Source organism: Colossoma macropomum, unplaced genomic scaffold (assembly GCF_904425465.1).
Source record: "Colossoma macropomum unplaced genomic scaffold, Colossoma_macropomum, whole genome shotgun sequence".
Taxonomy (NCBI): Eukaryota; Metazoa; Chordata; class Actinopteri; order Characiformes; family Serrasalmidae; genus Colossoma; species Colossoma macropomum.
Window position 1 is genome coordinate 36191985 of NW_023494793.1, and position 21144 is coordinate 36213128.

General features: G+C 40.0%; 1 protein-coding gene across 1 annotated transcript in view; it reads left to right on the plus strand.

Moving 5' to 3' along the window:
• The window catches only part of med27 (mediator complex subunit 27), a 110121-nt gene that overhangs the window by 68452 nt on the left and 20525 nt on the right, over positions 1 to 21144 (plus strand). The window contains exon 5 of the mRNA XM_036579393.1: positions 9212 to 9319. Coding sequence (XP_036435286.1) covers positions 9212 to 9319 — 108 coding nt within the window. The remainder of the gene's footprint in view (positions 1 to 9211; positions 9320 to 21144) is intronic.

Genomic DNA, 21144 nt, shown 5'->3' on the forward strand with positions numbered 1-21144 from the left:
AGTTCATTTTTAATGTTTTTGTTTTGAAAAAAATCATATATAATCAACCTTATTATCATATATAAATCATATATAATTCAACCTTACTATTTATATTTTGTCTTAAAAACAAATGTCAAGCACTTACCCATAAGCCTTTAGATCAGAATGTATTGATTATGAAAAACATACCTTGAATCATGTATCAAAACATTTGGATTTAATTGGAATGCTTCACCATATGTTCAAATCCAGGAGGTGGAAAATGTGAAGTTCAGCTCAAGGAGCTCAACTGTACTTAATCTGACCTTTGATCCATGGAAGGAGCCCAAGATGGCTCCATACGAGCTGAAGTTTGGCCAGTAAAGATGCATCATGTTTGTGAAGCGCTCAAGTGCTCTGCTTGAGCAAAGAGAATGACAAGATTTGTCACACACACACACACACACACACACACATCACCCCAGAGACTCTCGTTCTCTTTAGAATGCATTAAGGAACAGATCAATGGGAAATCCATAGATGCTGACATGCAACGAGTCCTTCTGAGCACGAGCACATGACTGCATGCGAGTGATGAGTTGAATTTTAAGTCAGTGGATGCGTATCGATACCCCGAAGGCTCTGCATGAGCGTTTAGCTTGCTGTCCGGAGAAAGACTTGCCGTTCCCGGTCTGTTTTTGTGCCATCGATCTCCAGAGCGTAGTGGGGGGATCTGCCTTTAACGAAATACAGTCAGGCCCTTGTTTCTGTGTCAAGAGAGTCAAGAAGAACTTTGTGATCTCATCCATGTCATTGCTGTCCTATGAAAAATTCGTAAAGCAACATTTGAAAACACTAGTTGCAGTTTACTGTTGATTATTTTATGTTGAATGGTCAAAGTATCCAAGTTTACAATTACATTAAACAGCATTTCTTTAGGGCCTCAATACAATAAAAGCATGAGATATAAAGTTTGCAGGATACACAGTACAAGTGACCAAAACACAGGCTGCATATTTTGGAATTAAATATGACAATTAAGTGCAGTAAAAACACAATAGAGCAAAAGTTTAAAAGCACAACAATCCTGACAATAAGAAAAAGGTGAAAAAGTACCCATCCTCCTCTTCCCCTCTTATGATTAACGTTATGTGGTATCACTGTACGTGTCTATTATCCAGTACTGTTAGTAAATTCAGAGACCCTGTAATTTATTTCATTTACAATTAAAGTGTAAGTTATTCATTTTCCTGTGTCGGCAGAAAAAGCAGATATTTAACAGAACATTACACAGAAGCTTCAGCTGCTGAACATAATGTTATTTTCAGTATTCAGTGTGTTCACTCTCTACCTTTATCACGGCTTCCATTCTTTTCAGCAGACTCTGCAGGGAGAAATCTGCAGGGATATTCTTCCATACCTCCAAAGTTCAGTCTTAGAACTTGGTTACATTTTCTGCTTCTCACCAACCAAATGATCCCAAGTACAAATTTAGACACTTATGTGCATAAATCCTTAGTGTGCGTATCAGTTTCTGTTTTAGTGGACTCTTCTTTTTTGTCTGTTTCCTTTTCTCACTCACGGCTTCCTCACATCTACTCATCCTTTCAGACTCATAGCGCTGAGTTGTCTTCTCACAGTGGAAGGATGGACAGAAACACCTGTGGATTTTTTCAGATCTGAAGCAAAGTGGAGCTTGATTTTCTCCCAAAAATAAAGCTTTAAGTCCTGTTTATCTGATAGTGACAGTTTTAGTCTTCCAGGTCTTTCATGATTATTAACAGTCACATTTTCTTTAGAGGCTTTAATAATTTTTTTTGCACTCTTGCGCTTATCGTACATCTAAATATCTCCTTCAGCTATTTTAGACACAAATGACCAAGAAACGTTCAAGGCAGCTGAGGTGTGTTTGGGTAGTTACTTGTGTGAATGTTAGTGTCTCTTTGAAGGGGAACACTGTCAGTGTGAGCTTTGGGAACATCTTTTTTTGGGAGGGCACAGCTGCATCTCAGTGGTTTTAAGATCGGAAGGATGAGTTAAAGTGGCAGTAGAGTCCACAGAAGTAATGAGTGGACAAATTAAATACTGCTAGATTTGATATTACACTTAATGTTAGAGGCGTCTGTGTCGTTATCTGTTAAATGTATGTTTCCTGCTTTTTTCTGATACTGGAAAGTTAAAAACTTGTACTTAATGGCTGTTAGACTGGAATTTGAATAAACAAAAGTGTTGTCTTTTGCACACTGCTGTACATGTATGTCGGACAAGACAGTAGGAGACGGACTGTATTATGTATAAGAATCTGAGTAGTGCACAAGAAAACAGACCTGAGCATGATAATAGATAATTGTGGCAACCTGATAAGCAGTCCTTGAGTGGTAATCATGGACCGTCCAGATAAAGAGGTTGTCATTTCATAACGTGTATAGGATGACCAGGAAAGTTACAATTAGGGCCCGACTGATATAATTTGGCTGATAATGAGCTCATCTGAAGCTTCGACATGTTTATCGGCATCATCAGCCAAAAAAATAGGGACTATTCTTTGAACAAAGGGGTGGGGAAAAGTATTTTTATTGTACTTTATTAACAAAGCCACGAAAATTAATAAAATTTCAGACAATGTACAGATTACATTGAGCGAAAGTAACGTTTCACATGTAAAGTGCAGAAATCCCAGTGGTGAGCGACCAGAACCGTCTCGTAGGTGTTAGTTTCTCTCACGTCTGCCCTGTACGCTTCATCCCTGCTGTGAAAAAAATAATATTTCAATTTTTGTTGGTCAGACTTCTCTCTTCGGAGGCTGTGGGCAGTAATGGATGGCAGCTTCGAGGGCCGCTGTCAGCCGGCAGAGGAGAGCAGAGGCCAGGCTCCGAGCTGCTCCGACAGCCACCAATTTAATAAGCAAACCTTGCAGCAGGCAGGGCGCGCAGAGCAAGGCCTCGCCAAATATGAATGGGTCTTTCTGTCGGAGTTCTTTTTTTTCCCCTCCTCCTTTCCTTTTGAACATGACTGATCACCTCATAGGACTCCTCGTTTCCCTGCGTTTCAGTGGAGTCGTGGAGTGAAGAGTATATAAGGGGAATGTTGTGTAATTTGCTGTGTTGCCCTCGTTAGCAGGTTGCGCTGATGTAATGACCACGACCGTAACAGAATGGCAAAGCATAGCCATAGTTAGACTGTTCATTAGCATAATATGTTATGCTGAGATCTGTGGTGGTCTGCATATCACTTGGACTGTGCTCTGCTGCTGTTACGCTTTACACACTACCCCTCATTTATAGTCCAAGTGCTCATTTAATCCAAGCTATTAATTTTTCAGTGTCGGGGAAAAAAAAGATCTGAATACATAATAAACAGAAAATCACACAGAAGTCTGAACAACTAAAGATCAGATTTTCTGTGTTTCAGTATTTACTGTGTCCACTCTTTGCCTTTATTGCAGCTTCCATTCTTTTCAGCAGACTTGCTTTCAGTTTTTCAAAGAAATCTGCAGGGATATTTTTCCACATCTCCAAAGTTCAGTCTTAGAAGTTGGTTAAATTTTCTCTGGACTCTGGGGTGGCCAGTCTATTGTTCTGAGAACACCAGCAGCTATCTCTCAGAGATGAAAGCTTTAAGTACTGTTTATCTAAGGGCAGTTTCGGTGGTCTACCAGGTCTTGCATGGTTGTTAGGAGTCCCAAGATTTTTTTATTTTTTTTATTTATTTATTTTTTTTACTGTTTTTTCATGTATTTTCTTTTGACTTTCCCTTCACCTCACCTCAGAAATATCTCCTGAAAAATGAATATTTAACATTTTTAGTGTTATTTAGTGGCTGTTTTGACTGGTAATGAAATAAATGAAGGCTGGTCTCTGACTTTTGTATAGGACTGTACAGATATTGCGTATATGTTGGTGTAATTTTGAATTTGTTCATTTATTTAGGGCTGCATTCTTTTGCACTGCTTACATTTGTGTACATTTTGCTATAGTATTGTGTTTATTGTTGGGCTTTGAGCCTTTTTTGCTAAAGTGTTATTTATGAGTACAATGTGTCTCGGTCATTCGTGCTGTGTTTTCTAGGAAACCCAGGCTCTGCCTTGTATGTCACACTGAGGCCCAGTAGGAACCACTTAGTGCTGTAAATCTCTGATTCAGTTTGATTACAGATCCTTAGAAAATGATTCAGTGCGTCACAAAACCTCAGGTTTCACAGTGACTAAGTTTGAAAATTTGCTAGGATACAGAATTATCTTAAAAAAAAAAAATCAATGAAAATACACAGATGGGACTGGAGGAGCTGTTTACATTTTTACGCTGCTACAAAAAAGCCTGCAAACAGATACTTTGTTGAATATTGTAATTAATTGTAAAAAGTGATCAGAAAATTTGAGATCAATGTGTTTTTTACACCTCTGGTTCCACTGTGTGGTTATCATTGGATGGGCTGACAAAGCTTTTCTTGTTTTTTCAGCTTTGAATCTATTCAAGATTACTGCAAAGTTGCCGTCATCACAATTCTGGACAATACTGGATAATATTCTTTCCTTTCTTATTATCCCTCTAATTTCATGTAAGTGAAGCATCACTGATATGCGAGGTGTTCTGCTGGAATCTTTGGAAGCGAATAGCCGTGTAGTGATGATGTTTTGACGGAGTTGCAGCGGATGCAGTTTTCTTCTATTATCACCTTTCCACCCAGTGACCATTAACGTGCCGTTAAGGTTTATTCGGGCGGCCAGTCTGCGCGCAGTAATGAGGCGTTCCTTTGGGGGATTCTCTAGCGTCTCACTAATTGAGGCCAGATCTTTCTCCAAATGCTGTTTTCTGTGAAATGCTTTTGCAGGTTCTTCTTCAATAATTAGACTTGCCAGTCTGAGACAGTGACATGCTTTTTTTTTCTTTTTTGTCAGTGGAGCAGCTTTTTTTTTCCCAAAGACAAACCAAATAATTTCTCCTTAATGTATTTATTCATGTATGCACGGAGCGTCATTAGATTTTCTGTCCGTGCTCTTCAGTTATCTGTTTGCTTTTCTTCCCCGACTTCAGAGCAATCCATCAAGCCAAACGCTGGTGAAGGCTGGGTATGATTGGGCCTGAAGTGAGGCCTCCTTAACAAACGTAACAGAGTCCTGCCCATTCGGCACTGTGCTGGAAGCTGTGTGAAGATGATGTTGTTATTATTATAATCCAAATTGGATTACTGAGTTTGTTTTTCCAGAAAAATACATGAAATGTATTGAAACTGGGTTATTTATAATAATTCTAATATTTAAACATTACCTCCTCCCTGTGTTTGTGTGTGTGAGCTGATGTGTTTATGTGTGTAAAGTGCTTTATACAAAATCTGTGTTTCATTTTTTTTTAACTGAAAGGGTAAAACATCTCTTTTTGGTTACTGAGGTTAAGGTGAGGGTTAGGATTAGCATTAGGCTTAGAAATGACAAAATTATATTACTTAAAATTCATGAATTTATATTCATATTATGCAAAATTCGTATTACTTATTACTGGCATACAGATGGATGACATAAAGTATGTTAGTGAGATGCTGGGCCACCATAAGCCACCAGAACAGCTTCATTTTGTCTTGCCATGGATTCTATAACTCTGGAACTGTACTGAAGGGAGGAACACCGACTGTGCGGGACATAACATATCACTTCTATCATTTTCATATTCCACCCATTCAGTGACTCCTAATGCCCTGTGAATGGGGGCATCGTCATTCTGGAAAGTCCATCAGGATAGAAATGTTTCATCGCAGGATGAAGATGATCAGTCAGAATAATTTGAATTGATTTGCAGTGACCCCTATAAGGGGACAAGTGGACCCAAACCGTGCCAATAAAGTGTCCCCCACAGCATAACAGAGCCAACGGACCACCTCACTGTAGGGGTCGAGCATTCAGGCATGTATCGCTCTCTTGGTATACGCTGCACATGCACTCGCCCACTTTTGGAGAACAGGGTCCATCTGACCATATCTCTGGTTTCCACATCTCTGTAGACCAGTACTTGGAGTTTCCACTCCACCAAACTCTCAAATGTGCATTTGTCTTAGTAATGAGAGGTTAATGCACTGCAAACCTACTACAGCATCCCTCTCTATGTTGGTGTGGACAGGCTGTTCTTCCAGGTGTTGAGTTTTAGACGTTTTTGGCCTTTTTTTCTCAGTGAGGGCTTCTGGGCAGCTACACATTATTTCAGCCTCATACCGTCAATGCAAATTGGCTGAGCTATTCTTAGGTTATAGAAATGTGTCATAAAATTTTGGGCCAGCTGGTGGAAACTAGCCATTTAGGGGGTTAAGATCTGATATTCTGATGGGGACAGTTTTGGCGATTCTAGCAGGTTGTAACAGTGGTTAGAAGCCCATTTTCTCTGTATATTTGAATAAATTTTGGAACTTTCCACTAATTTTTCTTTGACATTCACCTTCCATATACAATTGGATTATCTTATTTCTAATCTACTCCAAAATATCTCATTAAAAATGAATAACTTTGTACTTAACTGCCATTTTGACTAATAAATAAATGGTGGTCTCTGATTTTTGCCCTTTTTTGTATGCATTATACTTATGAAAAATATGTGTGACTCAATACCCTGAGAAGGTATCAAAATGAATGTGTGTGTGTGTGTGTGTGTGTGTGTTCCTGTTTGAGAGTGTGTTCTAGTTAAGCTCCAGAACTCGTATTATGTGAGCTGAACTTTATCCTGCTGCTCTTCATTGTGCTCCTCTCTTCCAGGCCCTCTTTGGGCAGATTCCCGTCCGCCTTCCTCCTGTGCTGCCCCCCTGCTGCGCCCCTCTCTCCCTGCTCCTCTCAGTCAGTGGTGAGGTCAAAGAGCCTCTTCCTCAAGCGCTGGAGAGAATGGTGATATTGAGAGAAGTGTCAGTCAGCGCTCTGCGGCTCTGCCTCCTCACAGCCACGTTAATAATTCACACGCAGCGGCTCAAACAATAAGCACTGCTGTTTTGTTCGAGCAAAGGTGTTGCTGTTTGAACAGCTTTGACAAAGAAAGCAGAGGGGCTTAAAGATCCCCCTCTCGTCTCCTTGTCCTCCTACAACACACACACACACGCGCAGGTGCGCAGGGAGTATTGCACTGAGGTTTGTGTCTAGCTTAACTCCGAAGGCCCGACTGAAGCCTTTCCCGATTTTTAATGCTTTGCAGCAGGCACAAGGGTTTTGGGAAGTATCTGTGCAGAATACTGGAGGTTAGAAAGCAGACAGGGTTCTTATCCACTTGCCCTGGAACGGTTTAGAAGCTTTTCTCCAAACACTTCAGTCTTTAAAGGTTGAACCTTTAATTTACTCAGTTTCCCCCTTTACCCCAAATGTGATCAGTCAGTCAAGACATGGTTTGAGTTTGGTCTGGAGCTCTTACTCTGTGAGGCTAAAGGCTTTTACACACCAAGCACGGTTTATAATAGCACATGTATAAGTGAGGATCTAGCACAGAAAAATTGATTATTTGGTCCACAACATTTTTTTGCAGCATTATTTAATCCTCTGTTTGATTTTTGGGTGACACTTTATTCTGAGTGGTCCTCTTAGATTAAACAAACACTCAACAGACTCTCAGTAACGTCAAAAACATATGAGGGTTAGGATTAGGAACTGGGTTGAGGTTAAGGTGAGGGTTAGGATTAGGGCCAGGGTTAGGGTTAGGTTTAGTTTTTGGGCTGAGGTTAAGTTTAGGGTTAAGATTAGGGCCAGGGTTAGGGTGAGGGTTTGGGTAAGGTTAGGTTTTGAGTAATGGAAGTAACATATTAACAATACATCTACTTAATGTAAGTAATGTATCAACAGAGCATCTACAAGATATTTACTTCAGTGTATTCAGATGCTTCACTACTGCTACTTCACTGATATGTGGTTGATGTGTTAATCTGTTAAGAGCTTATTAATCATCTACAAAGGACCACTCCAATTAAGATGTTACTGATTTTTGCAGACTTTCTTCGACTATCATAGACATTGGCTTGGTGACAAAAAAGCTTTGTCTCCTTTTGTTTTCCCTGAGCAGAGAGCATTTCATACAGTGTCACAGTTGGCCTGTTTTTTGTGAGAATCAAGGAATATCTTTTTCATAAATATTCTGCCCGTTTGTTTTTTTTTCAGGGCACAAACATGGCACACTTCCAAAACAAAAATGTGCATCATATCCAGGGCGTGTAGTTCTGTTGGTAAAAAAATACAATTTTAATGATTTGCATTTTTGCGTTGTTGAGTCTTGTCATGTTTGGTGTGAAATGGCTTCAACATTGCTAAGAAATGAAAGAAGTTGGCACAATAGCTGATGTTAAAAGTGTCTGTTCAGACTTTTGCACACTACTGTAGGCGTCAGACAGCAAATGTTTTTTGGTCTTAGCCATATTGATCTAACAAATATTTAGTTATACATTGCATGATATACATTGCAGTTAATTGTACTGAATGAATTTAAGAATGCATAAAAACTAAACAACAGTAAGTTTATTTCTGCATATGCGATTTGTGTCTGATTAATGTTTATAAACTATCTAAGGGGGCTTTAAATATACTTTCTTTGAAGCCTGAAAAACGAGAGGTGCACTGCACAGCCTTTTTTTCCTTGAGATTTTGCTCTGCATTATTCTGGGCTGCTCCTGGCTGCACTTCTGCCTGTTGCTAAGCAACATCAGCAATATAACTGTCTATCAGTTGTGCTAGGAAAATATTTGTAAAAGTTTTGTTTATCATTTCACGTGAAATCATACAGCGACTAATCCCTCCTCCTAGACAACTGTCACTGAAGGCCCACCTTTCCTTTAACCTGATTGGTCAACACAGAAAAAAAACACTCATGGTGCAGGCTCCTTGACCGCTTCAGCATTCTTTATAGCGCTGAGTGCTAGCCCTTAGGAATATAGGTTGATTGACTATATTAATGAGCTTAAATATCATTTGATGCTGTGACACCAGGATATATTTGGAAGATATTGTGATATTGAATTTTATCATTGCTGCCCAGCACTGAAAGTAGGTTTGCAACACGATGACATACTGTTATCTATAAAAATGAATAGAAGTTTGGACAAAATTTTACCAATGCAATACATGCAGTCCCATACAGTGCCAATGTCTTGACTGTTGAGCTACGTTTAGGGTGGGGGGTGTATAAATATTTCGACTTGTTTCTGATCTATTCTTTTAAAATCAGCTGAAGAAGCAGGTTCTGGACATGCTCTGGAGACACTGACAGCTGATCCTGATTTGATCTTGTGCGTTTCTGTGCAGGTGACGTTGGGGAAGGTGCTAAAAGCCATCGTGGTGATGAGGAGTCTGTTCATCGACCGCACCATCGTCAGGGGATACCACGAAAACGTCTACTCTGAGGATGGAAAGGTAAAGGTTAAGCCACGACTGGACTCCAGGAATACTCAGATCTCTCAGGACTGACCTAGGGTCAGGCTTTGTGACCAAAATGACCATGAATTAGAGTACCGCCGTTCTGAATGGGTCTGGAAATTCTAGTTCCGGCCTTGACATGAGCTCTTGATTAACCCTTTAAGCCAGTTTGTTTGCATTAAAGACAGATATAAGTCACTTACATATCATCACTGCCCAAAGAAAACCACACATTTTTATTTTTCTGCGTCATTTCAACACATTAGGTGTCTTTAATGTTGTGTAAAAAATTCATGATTAATGGGCCAATAGAAATGCTCTAAAATCACTTGGAATAAAATCTCTTTACATTGACTTACATTGAAAGGTAAGAGTGTTTTTGCCTTCTCTTGTAAAGTTACTGTTTTTCTTTGGACAGCAACGATATGGAAACATGAACCACCATGTCAGAAAGACTGGATCTAAGTAAAAGATCTGAAGCTGGCGATGCTAACATGTCGTAATATTTCAGAATGCACAATCAGGAAAGGCGAAATTTGCTGTCAGTCAGTTTATTGCTTTGATTTTTGCTGATGTGTTGCAGTTTTTTGAGGTATTTAAGGCAGGTAAGTGCACCTGCGCTGTATTTGATTGCTGTGGTTACACCTGCACCAAAATGTTGTCACATAATTCACATATGACTCAGCGTGAAAAATAGCCAGTCACCCCTTACTTTCAATGTAGAACTTCATTTGATTCTGGTTATTTAAACTGGCAACTGATTTAAAATTGAAAAATTAAAGGGTAAATTATATTGTTAGTATTTTAAGTTTGGCTAATAGGAAGTCCACAGTGTGAGCTTCAGTTATTAATAAAAATTGTCCACAAAAATGGGCAATTGAGCTGTAAAGAAATCAGAATAGGCCATAATCATGATCGGTGCACCCCTAGTAATTTGTAGTCCTTTGCAACTTTCAAATAATTAGTAGGACAAAACGAAGCTGTAAACAAAAAATAAATAAATGAATGATGTATGGAGCTGATAAAGATTCTAAAATGATTGAGAAATCTGTATAACATTAAGAATTACAATCAAATTAATATCCAAAACTGATGATATTTTAAAGGTGATGATTAAATCTCAAGGCAGGTAACTTGACGAAAGATAAAGTAAATAGAGAATTAGACTCTATTATTCATTACTCCTTTTTATTACTGGTCACAGAATTCCTGGAATATTGAATAAAATATCTAAAAATACCTTTTGGCAGATACTTTATAAATATTGTTTAAATTGTTATTTCATAAAATAACAAAAAGTGTTAATATAAGAAGAAATTCCAAGCTGTAAGTTCAGGGGAGGTCAGATAAACTTAGTCCTGGACTCTAAAGGCCTTTCATTGGAGGCTCATTACTAACAAAATAATTAAGTTCTGTTTGTGGGAGTCCAGCTTTTAGGAGTGGCATCCCCAATGTCCATTAAGCCCAGTCCTGGGCCCAACTATAGGTCCACCATTAGGGCCAGTGCTCTTCTGAAAATCTTTTTATGGATATAGTGGCCTTAACAACGTTACGTATTCTTATTACGATTCCCACACAGTCACTTTTCCTCAGATCTTTTTTTTGCACAAGGTCAAGCTGTCCTCATGGGCTCTTTGGAGAGTTTTGTAAGGCCCTTGGCTCTGGTGGCTTAGGTAACGATATGAAATCCAGGAATTTTTTTAAAAGCTATTGACACTCGTCTCTTCACGCAACCTTTTAATAATTCAGACATGTTCAGCTCCCTCTCCCTCTCTGACATGAAAAGCCAGTAAAGGATGTGAGACGCTGTCTATCCTTTAACGCCCCCCCCGCGTCAGGTTCGACATTAGCGGCTCATTCATTTTGAATATTGCGACGTGTATCTCTCCTGCTTTGCGCTAGCCGGCCCGTTTGAACACGGCGAGGTGACACTAATACGAGGCGGCCATCAAAGAACACACAGAACCTTGATCACGGTTAATTATGGCAGCAAGTGTGAAACCTGTGAACTGGCTGCCAGGCCGGTGCTTTGTGAGGAGCAGTGCTGGGCCGCCGGGCTGTGTGTGTGTGTGTGTGTGTGTGTGTGTGTGTGTGTGTGGTGAGCAATAACAATTAACCTCTAGAGAGGGCTGCTTAAGCTGACAGCAACAGGGTACTCAGCGCACCTTTATGTGGCTGTGAATGCAGCTAGAAGCTTCACGTTGCTGTTAGAATCGCTCGTCCAAGTTTTACTGGTCAGGCTTTGTCCATTTCTGCGTGACTAACTCTGGCTGTGTTAGTAGTATTTCACCAGTAGAGTGAAGATATTATGTATTGTGCAGCCCAGGTGATATTTCAATTAGCCGATAATATCAGGCAATATTGATGGCCCCCGGTTTTGAAGATACAGACCAATATGTTGCCAGTAAGGATGCAAATTTTGGCAAGTTCTGTTGATAACCGATCATTTTAGTCCACTTAATCGTTCACCATCAAACCTAAAACCAGAGAAATGCCACATGAAAACATCACAGTATTGTGTTTTATATGAGCAAGGCTTTATTAGACTATGAATGAAAACACAGCCTAACATATGAGATATGACCATATTCTACTTACCTTTACCAAATATTATTAGGCTAAGTTAACAAATATATTTGACCTGAACAGGGCTATCTTAAGTTCATATGCATAGTTTAAACAATAATCAACATTGAGTGTGTTTACATGCACTTACTAATCTGATCATAATCGGATTTCTGCAGTTATCTGATTATTCAAATGGTCATGTAAACAGCACACTCTGATTTCTTAGATCGGAGTAAGGTCTAGAAATCCGATTAAGAAATCTGATAAAGAGAGCTGGATTTTAGCTCAGTAATCAGATTTCTCAGTTCACGTGAACTCTTTCGAATTTCTCAGTCTGCGCATGAGTGAAAACAGACCGCGGTACAGGAAATAAACAGCAGTGTTGATGTAAGATGGCAGCAAAACACTTTTGGAGTGACACTAAAACTACATGCTTGACAAAATGAAGAATTTGAATATTCTTCATTTTCTAAATGATGTTTGTTCCTATTTTCGGGTAAAGTGGAGCGATGTTTAAAAAAAAAAAGCTGCGGCATGAAGTTTGAGTTTTACATTACGCTTACGTCACGTCTTCTTCTGTGAGTTTATTGGCCGCTTGCAAAGCAGAAAGCCGATTTCTGCCTGACTCATTGTCTGATTACCCAAGTGCATGTAAACACGTTGATCAGATTACTTACAAAATCTGATTTTCTGTGGTTATCGTATTATTAAGTGCATGTAAACGGGCTCATTATCTTGGTAGCTCACAGCTTTTAAGCTTTTTTTTCAATGGAACAAATTACACAGACTAACCCTTATGAAGACATTGGAAGGCTGTAGCTTAAGGCTACATTCAACAGAAGCAACATGATGATAAAAAAAAGAATCTGTTTGTTAGTATTTGTTGGTTAACCGGTTAATCATTAACATCCAGTTGGTTCTAATCACCATGTCGTTTGTTCTGAGACCTCCCCCTGACTGTGATGGTCCTAATCACCATGTCGTTCATGTCGACTGTGATTGGTCCTAATCGCCATGTCGTTTGTTCTGAGACCTCCCCCTGACTGTGATGGTCCTAATCACCATGTCGTTCATGTCGACTGTGATTGGTCCTAATTGCCATGTCGTTTGTTCTGAGACCTCCCCCTGACTGTGATGGTCCTAATCACCATGTCGTTCATGTCGACTGTGATTGGTCCTAATTGCCATGTCGTTTGTTCTGAGACCTCCCCCTGACTGTGATGGTCCTAATCACCATGTCGTTTGTTCTGAGACCTCCCCCCGACTGTGATGGTCCTAATCACCATGTCGCTTGTTCTGAGACCTCCCCCTGACTGTGATGGTCCTAATCACCATGTCGCTTGTTCTGAGACCTCCCCCTGACTGTGATGGTCCTAATCACCATGTCGCTTGTTCTGAGACCTCCCCCTGACTGTGATGGTCCTAATCACCATGTCGCTTGTTTTGAGACCTCCCCCTGACTGTGATTGGTCCTAATCACCATGTTGCTTGTTCTGAGACCTCCCCCTGACAGTGATTGGTCCTAATCACCATGTCGCTTGTTTTGAGACCTCCCCTGACTGTGATTGGTCCTAATCACCATGTTGCTTGTTCTGAGACCTCCCCCTGACTATGATGGTCCTAATCACCATGTCGCTTGTTTTGAGACCTCCTCTGACTGTGATGGTCCTAATCACCATGTTGTTTGTTTTGAGACCTCCCCCCGACTGTGATGGTCCTAATCACCATGTTGCTTGTTCTGAGACCTCCCCCTGACTGTGATGGTCCTAATCACCATGTTTCTTGTTTTGAGACCTCCCCCTGACTGTGATGGTCCTAATCACCATGTTTCTTGTTCTGAGACCTCCCCCTGACTGTAATGGTCCTAATCACCATGTCGCTTGTTCTGAGACCTCCCCCCGACTGTGATGGTCCTAATCACCATGTCGCTTGTTCTGAGACCTCCCCCTGACTGTGATGGTCCTAATCACCATGTTGTTTGTTCTGAGACCTCCCCCTGACTGTGATTGGTCCTAATGACCATGTTGCTTGTTTTGAGACCTCCTCTGACTGTGATGGTCCTAATTACCATGTCGCTTGTTCTGAGACCTCCCCCTGACTGTGATGGTCCTAATCACCATGTCGCTTGTTTTGAGACCTCCCCCTGACTGTGATGGTCCTAATCACCATGTTGCTTGTTTTGAGACCTCCCCCTGACTGTGATTGCTCTTAATTACCATGTTGTTTGTTCTGAGACCTCCCTCTGACCATGATTGGTTCTAGTCATCACACCATTTGTTCTGAGACCTCCCCCTGACTGGGATTGGTCCTAATCACCGCATTGTTTGTTACGATACCTCCCCCTGACATGTCAGGTGATTGTCTACGCCTCCTGCACAGATCAGATCTCTAGTATAGGGTGGAAATGTAAGAATCTGCATTTTTTTAACTGAATTTCTCTGCTAGTTTCAGTAAGCCACGAGTGAGAATATAAATTCATATAAAATTCCTGCTTTTTTATTGCTGGCCATAACAGATTTAATTAGCTATCTGTGTAAAATGAAGACTAAGTGGTGTTGGGATATTTTATACCCTGCAAAGCCTCATTTGTGGAGCTTATTCAGATGGTTTATGAATAACAAATGCCTTGACTCATTTGCGATTTATGCGTGTTGTGCTTATTAGTGCAGGAAGGAGAGGGAGGAGGAGCGGCGGAAGAAGAAGGAGAAGAACGTCTTAATGGCCATTTTGTACTTCCACAAGTATTTTAAAGTTATTCATTTTCGTGTACTTTTATGTGTAATGTTAAAAGACTGAGGCTATGATAAGAGCACAGAAAGTGGCCCTGGAGCAAAGCCGCGTTGAGGTGTCTTGCTGCAGGGCACAGTGGAGGCAGCAAACATGCAGATGGTACAGCGTGTGTGCGGTTGTTATTTATCCCAGGCTTGTTCACACCTCGTCCATGCTTTCGCCTGCAGCCGTGTGGGCTTACCTGCGGGCCAGTTAGCGGTAGTCTGGGACTTCATGCTCTGATCAGCGTTCAGTTAAATTGAAATACCTTAAGAAGGCCTGGTGCACACTCACTCCTTTTTGTCTTGTTTCACTCTAAGACGTCTGGGCTTATTGCTGTAGTTTTCCTATGTTATTTAAATGTAAGTACACAATTGCATAATGGTTAGTTACCTTTACATTGAATTTACTCTCTGTATTGTCAGGTTTGTGTATACTCTTCTTACTGTTTTCTCTTTTAGTGTCAAGAAATGACAAAAATATGGCAAAAATGTAAAGGATGTTTTTCTTTCATCCAAAATAACGAAATAAAACACATGAAATAGATTGAAAGTTTAGAATCTGCACTTGCCATATTTTTTCTCTGCTTTTTCAGCAAATTATGAGAAATCTAAAATTGCACCATGCTTTTGTTATCACTGACAACTTTTCAGGTTTATTTACGTTTTTTTTTCAATAGATGATGAAGCTAAGGCTCTCTTTACATGGTGGAACATGCAGCTTCTGTTGATTGATTTAGGCCTTGTTTGTATTATGAACTGCATAATAAAAAGCAGGCATGTCAAACTCATTTTAGGTAACAGACCACATTACACTTAGTCCAGGGGGGGTCCAGTCTTATCCGCAAAGGGCCGATGTGGTTGCAGGTTTTCACTCCAGGAAAGCAGGAGGTCACCTGAAGAAATGTTTGAAGACTAAGACCAACTGATTTAACATGTGGAGTCAGGTGTGCTGCAGCTTGTTTGGAGTGAAAAGCTATAGCCACACCCGCCCTTTTTCCGGATAAGATTGGACACCCCTGACTTAGTCCAATGTCAAATGGACCAAAAAATCTGTTCAGTAAACCAATAACACATCAAAAACCTCATACGTAGGTGTTTTTATTGTCATGTTAGATGCAGAGGATTTGTAATCTTTAAAACGGTCTTTCAGCAAACCTCAAAGAATGAATGGACTGCATGTATAAGACTAGATTAATATTCATCTTCAAACAGAAAGTTTTAATTGCAGATGTGAGCACCGTACAGTCCTCCTTAATCCAATATATTAAGCTGTCAGCGATGTCAGCAACTAAGCTAATGTTGTTAACTACTAATCTTAAGACTGTTGTGCAAAGTTATTTCTCATTAGACTTTGTATTAAAATGGATGTTAGCAAATATTGTAACCCAGATAAAGGAGTAGTAGAAGTAGTGCTTAGAGACGGTTGCTAAGCAGAAATTGGTTGAGCGTCATGTCAGTCTTTCATTGGCAAATAATGGCCCACAAGCTGATTTCAGTTTAGAGCGTCTGGTGGGCGTACACTGAACACCCCTGATGTGAAGCGTCCTGCAAATTTATTTGAAACTATTTTTCATGAACAATCAAAATGTCAGCAGTGCATCATGTGATCATGCTGGAAATCATTTTACACTATAAATGTCACAAATCAGTGGACTAGAAAATAAAAAGATGGTGTATTAGATGGTTGAAAATGAGATCCTCTTTATCCAGTTTATTTAACTTTTTCGTTTTTTTTCAGTGTCCTGATGACAACAAGCATGAATTTCTTCAAGATTTCTGTAACCAGCTGTGTTAACTAACCAGCTAACGCTAACAGCTGTTTAAACAGCTGCTTTTACAACCGTTTATTCTTCTTCGTTAGCCTCCTCTTATCGTGATCTGTGAAGCTAGACACTTCTAGGACAAGTTAGGCAAGATATCAAGTACAGCTATAATAGAAGACATTTATTTTGAAAGGCTTGACACACATACAACAGATAAAAAAGCAAATATAACATATAGTAAGAACCATAGATAGATGAAAAGTATACAAAGACGATAAAAATGCTGCATATATATAAAAATGTAAATATAACATCACAGATGACTTAATATAGTGAGAAAGATACGATATATAAGAAATACAAGCTACTAATTTGGCCAATACTGGTGTAATTGAATATGTTGGGTGCAGCTTTGTTTTTCAGTTCATGTTACTGTCCAGTTGCACAGAAATTGCTGCATGCAACTCACAACACGCAACTATTTACATGAAAGTTTCACTGTGTGAAGCCAGACTTAAAACTGTTGCAGAGATATTTTATTATGTTGTTGAATGAGTAATGCGTGATTGTATTAGTATCGAGTTTAAATTGTGGCAGAAGTCTTTGGGGTGGGGGTCCCCTGGTGAAGGGTCTGAGTATGAGGTGGCCTGTATGTTGATGAATACCATTTTCATAGTATATTTTTGTGAGTTTTACTCCTGTAGGAATAAGTATTATTAGTATCATAAGTATTACTAGGCAGGAGTCTTTTAACTTCATATCTGTATGTATATAAATTATTCCTAAAACCGTTTTATTGATTCAGCCTGTGTTCAGGTTTGGTGTGACCCATATGAAGTAACACTGTATTTACCATTTAGTTTGCCAGACAAATGGTAAAATTCAGGTCACGTATTTGTCTGCTGCACAAAAAGACATTATCCAAGTTTATAAAGTCAGTGTTAATAGGGGACCCTCTTGACCATGAAGTTCAGTTTTGTCTCTCTTATGAGGGGTTGCTTTACTCTTGTGGAAGGGCTGGGGCCCCCTCAGCACCCCCTTAATTTAAACCCTGGTATTAACAGATAATAGCTTAAAGAAAAATGATTGGCATTGGACAGATGTTCATATTTGACCAACCTTTTAAATTTATTGTACCATCCCAAGAACAGGATTGTTAGTTCATGCTGAGCTACTGTGTTCAAATATCTGCATTTTTTTGCTGCTGTTATTTCACTTTAATGCAGCTAATATAGATAAATTAGTCCCAATTTCTACATTTTATGATTGTTTTTGTATTGGCATTGACTGATGTGCATCTAAAAATATTGGAAAATAGCATCAGTCCATAATTCCCATATCAGATCATTCCCAAAGTGTATACTGTGATTTATTGTTGTGCGTAGAGTCTTATTTAACGTAAGAAAAACTTCCAAAAAAATCTTTTGGATTTTCATCATGCTTTGGTTTAGGGGTGGGAATCTCTAGGCACCTCATGATTCGATTGCGATTCTGATGGCTGCGATGCGATTATAAACGATTATCGATGCATCTCGATGCATCTTTTTTTTTTCTATACATCATTTATATGTTCTCACTGTGTGAGGACTTGGTAGTTTTAAAGCAAAGTATTTGTAATGATCCATAATGAATTTACTTCCAATATCTTTTATTAATAAATCAAATGGAAGTGATGTGGCAAGTGAACTAGAAGGCTCTCATTCACTGCCTTTGGAGCACATGAGCCGCTGCTGCCACTCATCTGCGATAAAATGCGCAGTTACGGTGAAATAAGATCCAGTGGTGATGGATGACCACGCAGCGCGTTACAGCTATTCTACCCGTTTTTAGTGACTTTATAACTTCGGTTTCGGTCTCGTTGTAGAGGAGGGGGGATCGCTGTGTCAGTAAAGTATCTTCGAGACGTGACGTGTGCAGCATAGCGCGAAAGCCCTGTTTCGCAACGAGAATTGCCGTGCGGACTGTAGGTCACATAGCAGCGATGCGTTATTCGCATTCATAAGCAGCGCAGTTGGTTTCCTGACAAGTTAAATCTGCAACGAGAAACTGTCAAACAGTAAAAAGTTGCATAGATGAAGTCGCTTCTCTTCCGAATTTACTCGTTCCACCTTAAATGGCGCCGCATTTACATTCGGCGCCCAGTCAGAATTTAAGGTGTAACTGGAAAATTCGAACGAGAAGCTGAGGAATGAGAAGCGACTTCAGCCTCGTAAGACAGACGAATGTTGAGAGACATTTTACAAGAAACTGCTCCAGTTTTGAGGAAAGTTTTCTGGCGGAGATGGAAGAAAAGCGGCTGTAGGCGAAGCTTAAAGCAGAGTAAAGTAAATCTGTGCTCTAGTTTATGTTGTTTAGCCTAAACTAGGACATTAACACATACTGAGACATACTGGACATTAAATGTTGCGGCTCCCAAGCTGGTTTGGTTTTTGTTGAAAGGACAAAATGGCTCTTCTTATCATTTGGGTTGTGACTCCTGATCTAACCTGGCTTTAACGCAGAGGGAGCCGGTCGGATTTCTCGCTCATCCAGTTGTGTTTTTGTTGTGTGCCACTACAGACTGTCCGGGCGCTGCACTTACCCATTTCCAAGTTCCGCCTTTTGCGTTCCGTCAACATCACGTTATAAATTAATATTTAGAAAATTGATTTTTGACGTTTGTGAATCGATTCAGAATCGTTCACGTCCGCATCGCGATTCATCTAAGAACCGACTTTTTCCCGCACCCCTACTTTTGTTATAGTCTAACATCCAAACAAACAGAAAAAAATCTGAAATGCAGACCTGAAGCTGTGGATGATGAATGTAAATGTGATTCATTATGAAACTGTAATAAATTATGTAATTATGCGAACATTTAAGAAATCACAGAAATCAAACGTATAGCAAAACAGCAGTAATAACTCCAGGCTTGTAAGGGTTAAAGTAAGAGCGGAAGATGTCTCTGTTCAGCACAGACTCCTGAGCTTCGAGAAGTGCTCCTAATCCTGCTCTAGGTTTTGTTCCAGGTGACTCGGAGTTGACCTGGGCAGAGCAAGTCGGGCTGCTTATTGACCGGCTTTCTGCTGGCCCCTCCCACTCTCACCCCCTTAAGCCTCTGGATCAGGTTCTACCACTCCCAGTAGAGGCAGCATCAGAGGTGGGGGGGTGGTGGTGAATGAACGAGTGAGAGAAAAAGAGCAAGAGACAGAGGGTGGACGGGCGAGTGAGTGAGAGATAGCGATAGGAGAAGGAAAACTACACTATCAAAGTGGGGCTTCAAAGACTATCTCAGGCATCTCTTGGGTAATTTGCGATCCGGCATTCTTTCGACTTCAAAGGGCGTCAGTGTGTCGGAGTGGGTTGCGGGACAGTGGGGAGATGGAATCTGATTTCTCTAATAAACGCTGACACCGGCCCTGTTTGATATTAGATTCGGGGAACGTTTTGATTTGTTATCGCCTTTGAAACTGTTCTGATGACCTTCACACAACGGGCTGATTAGCAGAGTTTTTTTTTTTTACTTGCCACGCAGCTGGGCCGGCTGTTCAGCACTCAGAGACACGCAGCACTCAGCTCAGCCCTTACCATCAACCCCGCCTGACGTGTAGCTCTACGGGCACTTATGAGCATTGTTTAAAGTGACAGTTCAGTGAGAAATTTAACCCACATATGGTCAGTCAGCTAAGAGATGGACATTTGCTTCTTTAGTTTTCCACTGGAGCTACAGGGCTAATCCAGCCAAAACAAGGCCTGCAGTTATTTATAAAAAGTGATAAATGTACTGTTGCTAAAAACAGTATCAGCCAGAATGAAAATTAGTTTGTACTTTTGTCCATTTTTACAGATTACAGTACATAAAGTGTCAGAAACAACATTAGTAAGTCTGTTTTTGAGTAAGAGATTGTTCTAAGTGCCCGTATGATAGAAATAAAGATATGTAAGCGTTGTTAAAATTTCAAATCCATTCACTCCCCAGTCCATACAGTCCATACAGTCTATACAATCCATACAATCCATACATGGAAATTAACCTGCAAAATGTTTGTTTTTAATTATCTTTTTCTTTGATGTCATGAGAACCAGCTCACGTACTTCTATCCATCTGTTCAGCCTACAGCAGTTTAGCCCCACCCATTCATATTGAATTTCTAAGGAGTGTTTCATCTCTGAATGATTTTTGAATGTAGCCAATCAGAACAGAGAATGTTATAATTTACCCTCAGGAGAAAAAATAAAATACAAGAAGAACAGCAATCAATCAAAATCAATCAAAAACAATGACAAGTGTCTAATTGATATAGGGCACCGGTCGGCAACATGCGGCTCTTTTACTGCCCTGTTGCGGCTCTGCAGTAGAATTAGATTTGTAGGTAAAAATAAAATAATCCTCCTTTGCAGCAAAATAAAGCTCTGCTGATCGTTCAACACAGTTTTAATAATAAACGGTCTTAAACGCTGGAGTTAATGTAGCCTATAACTGCTAATTCACCCTTTAACATTGATAATTTGGAGACAAAAGGACTTATTTGCATTTATAGTCACTCCTGCTGGTTTAATCTGCAATGTCAAAAAGTCGTGAAGCTGTAGTCAGCTTCTCGTTTGCCATCTTCTCATCTGAATTTTCCATTTCCACCTTAAATGGCGCAGCAGTTACATTCTGGTGCCTTAGTGTGTTGTCTAAGATGCTAGAGTGAGGGAAAAAACAACTGGTTAATCATGTCTCAGAAAAGAATGCACA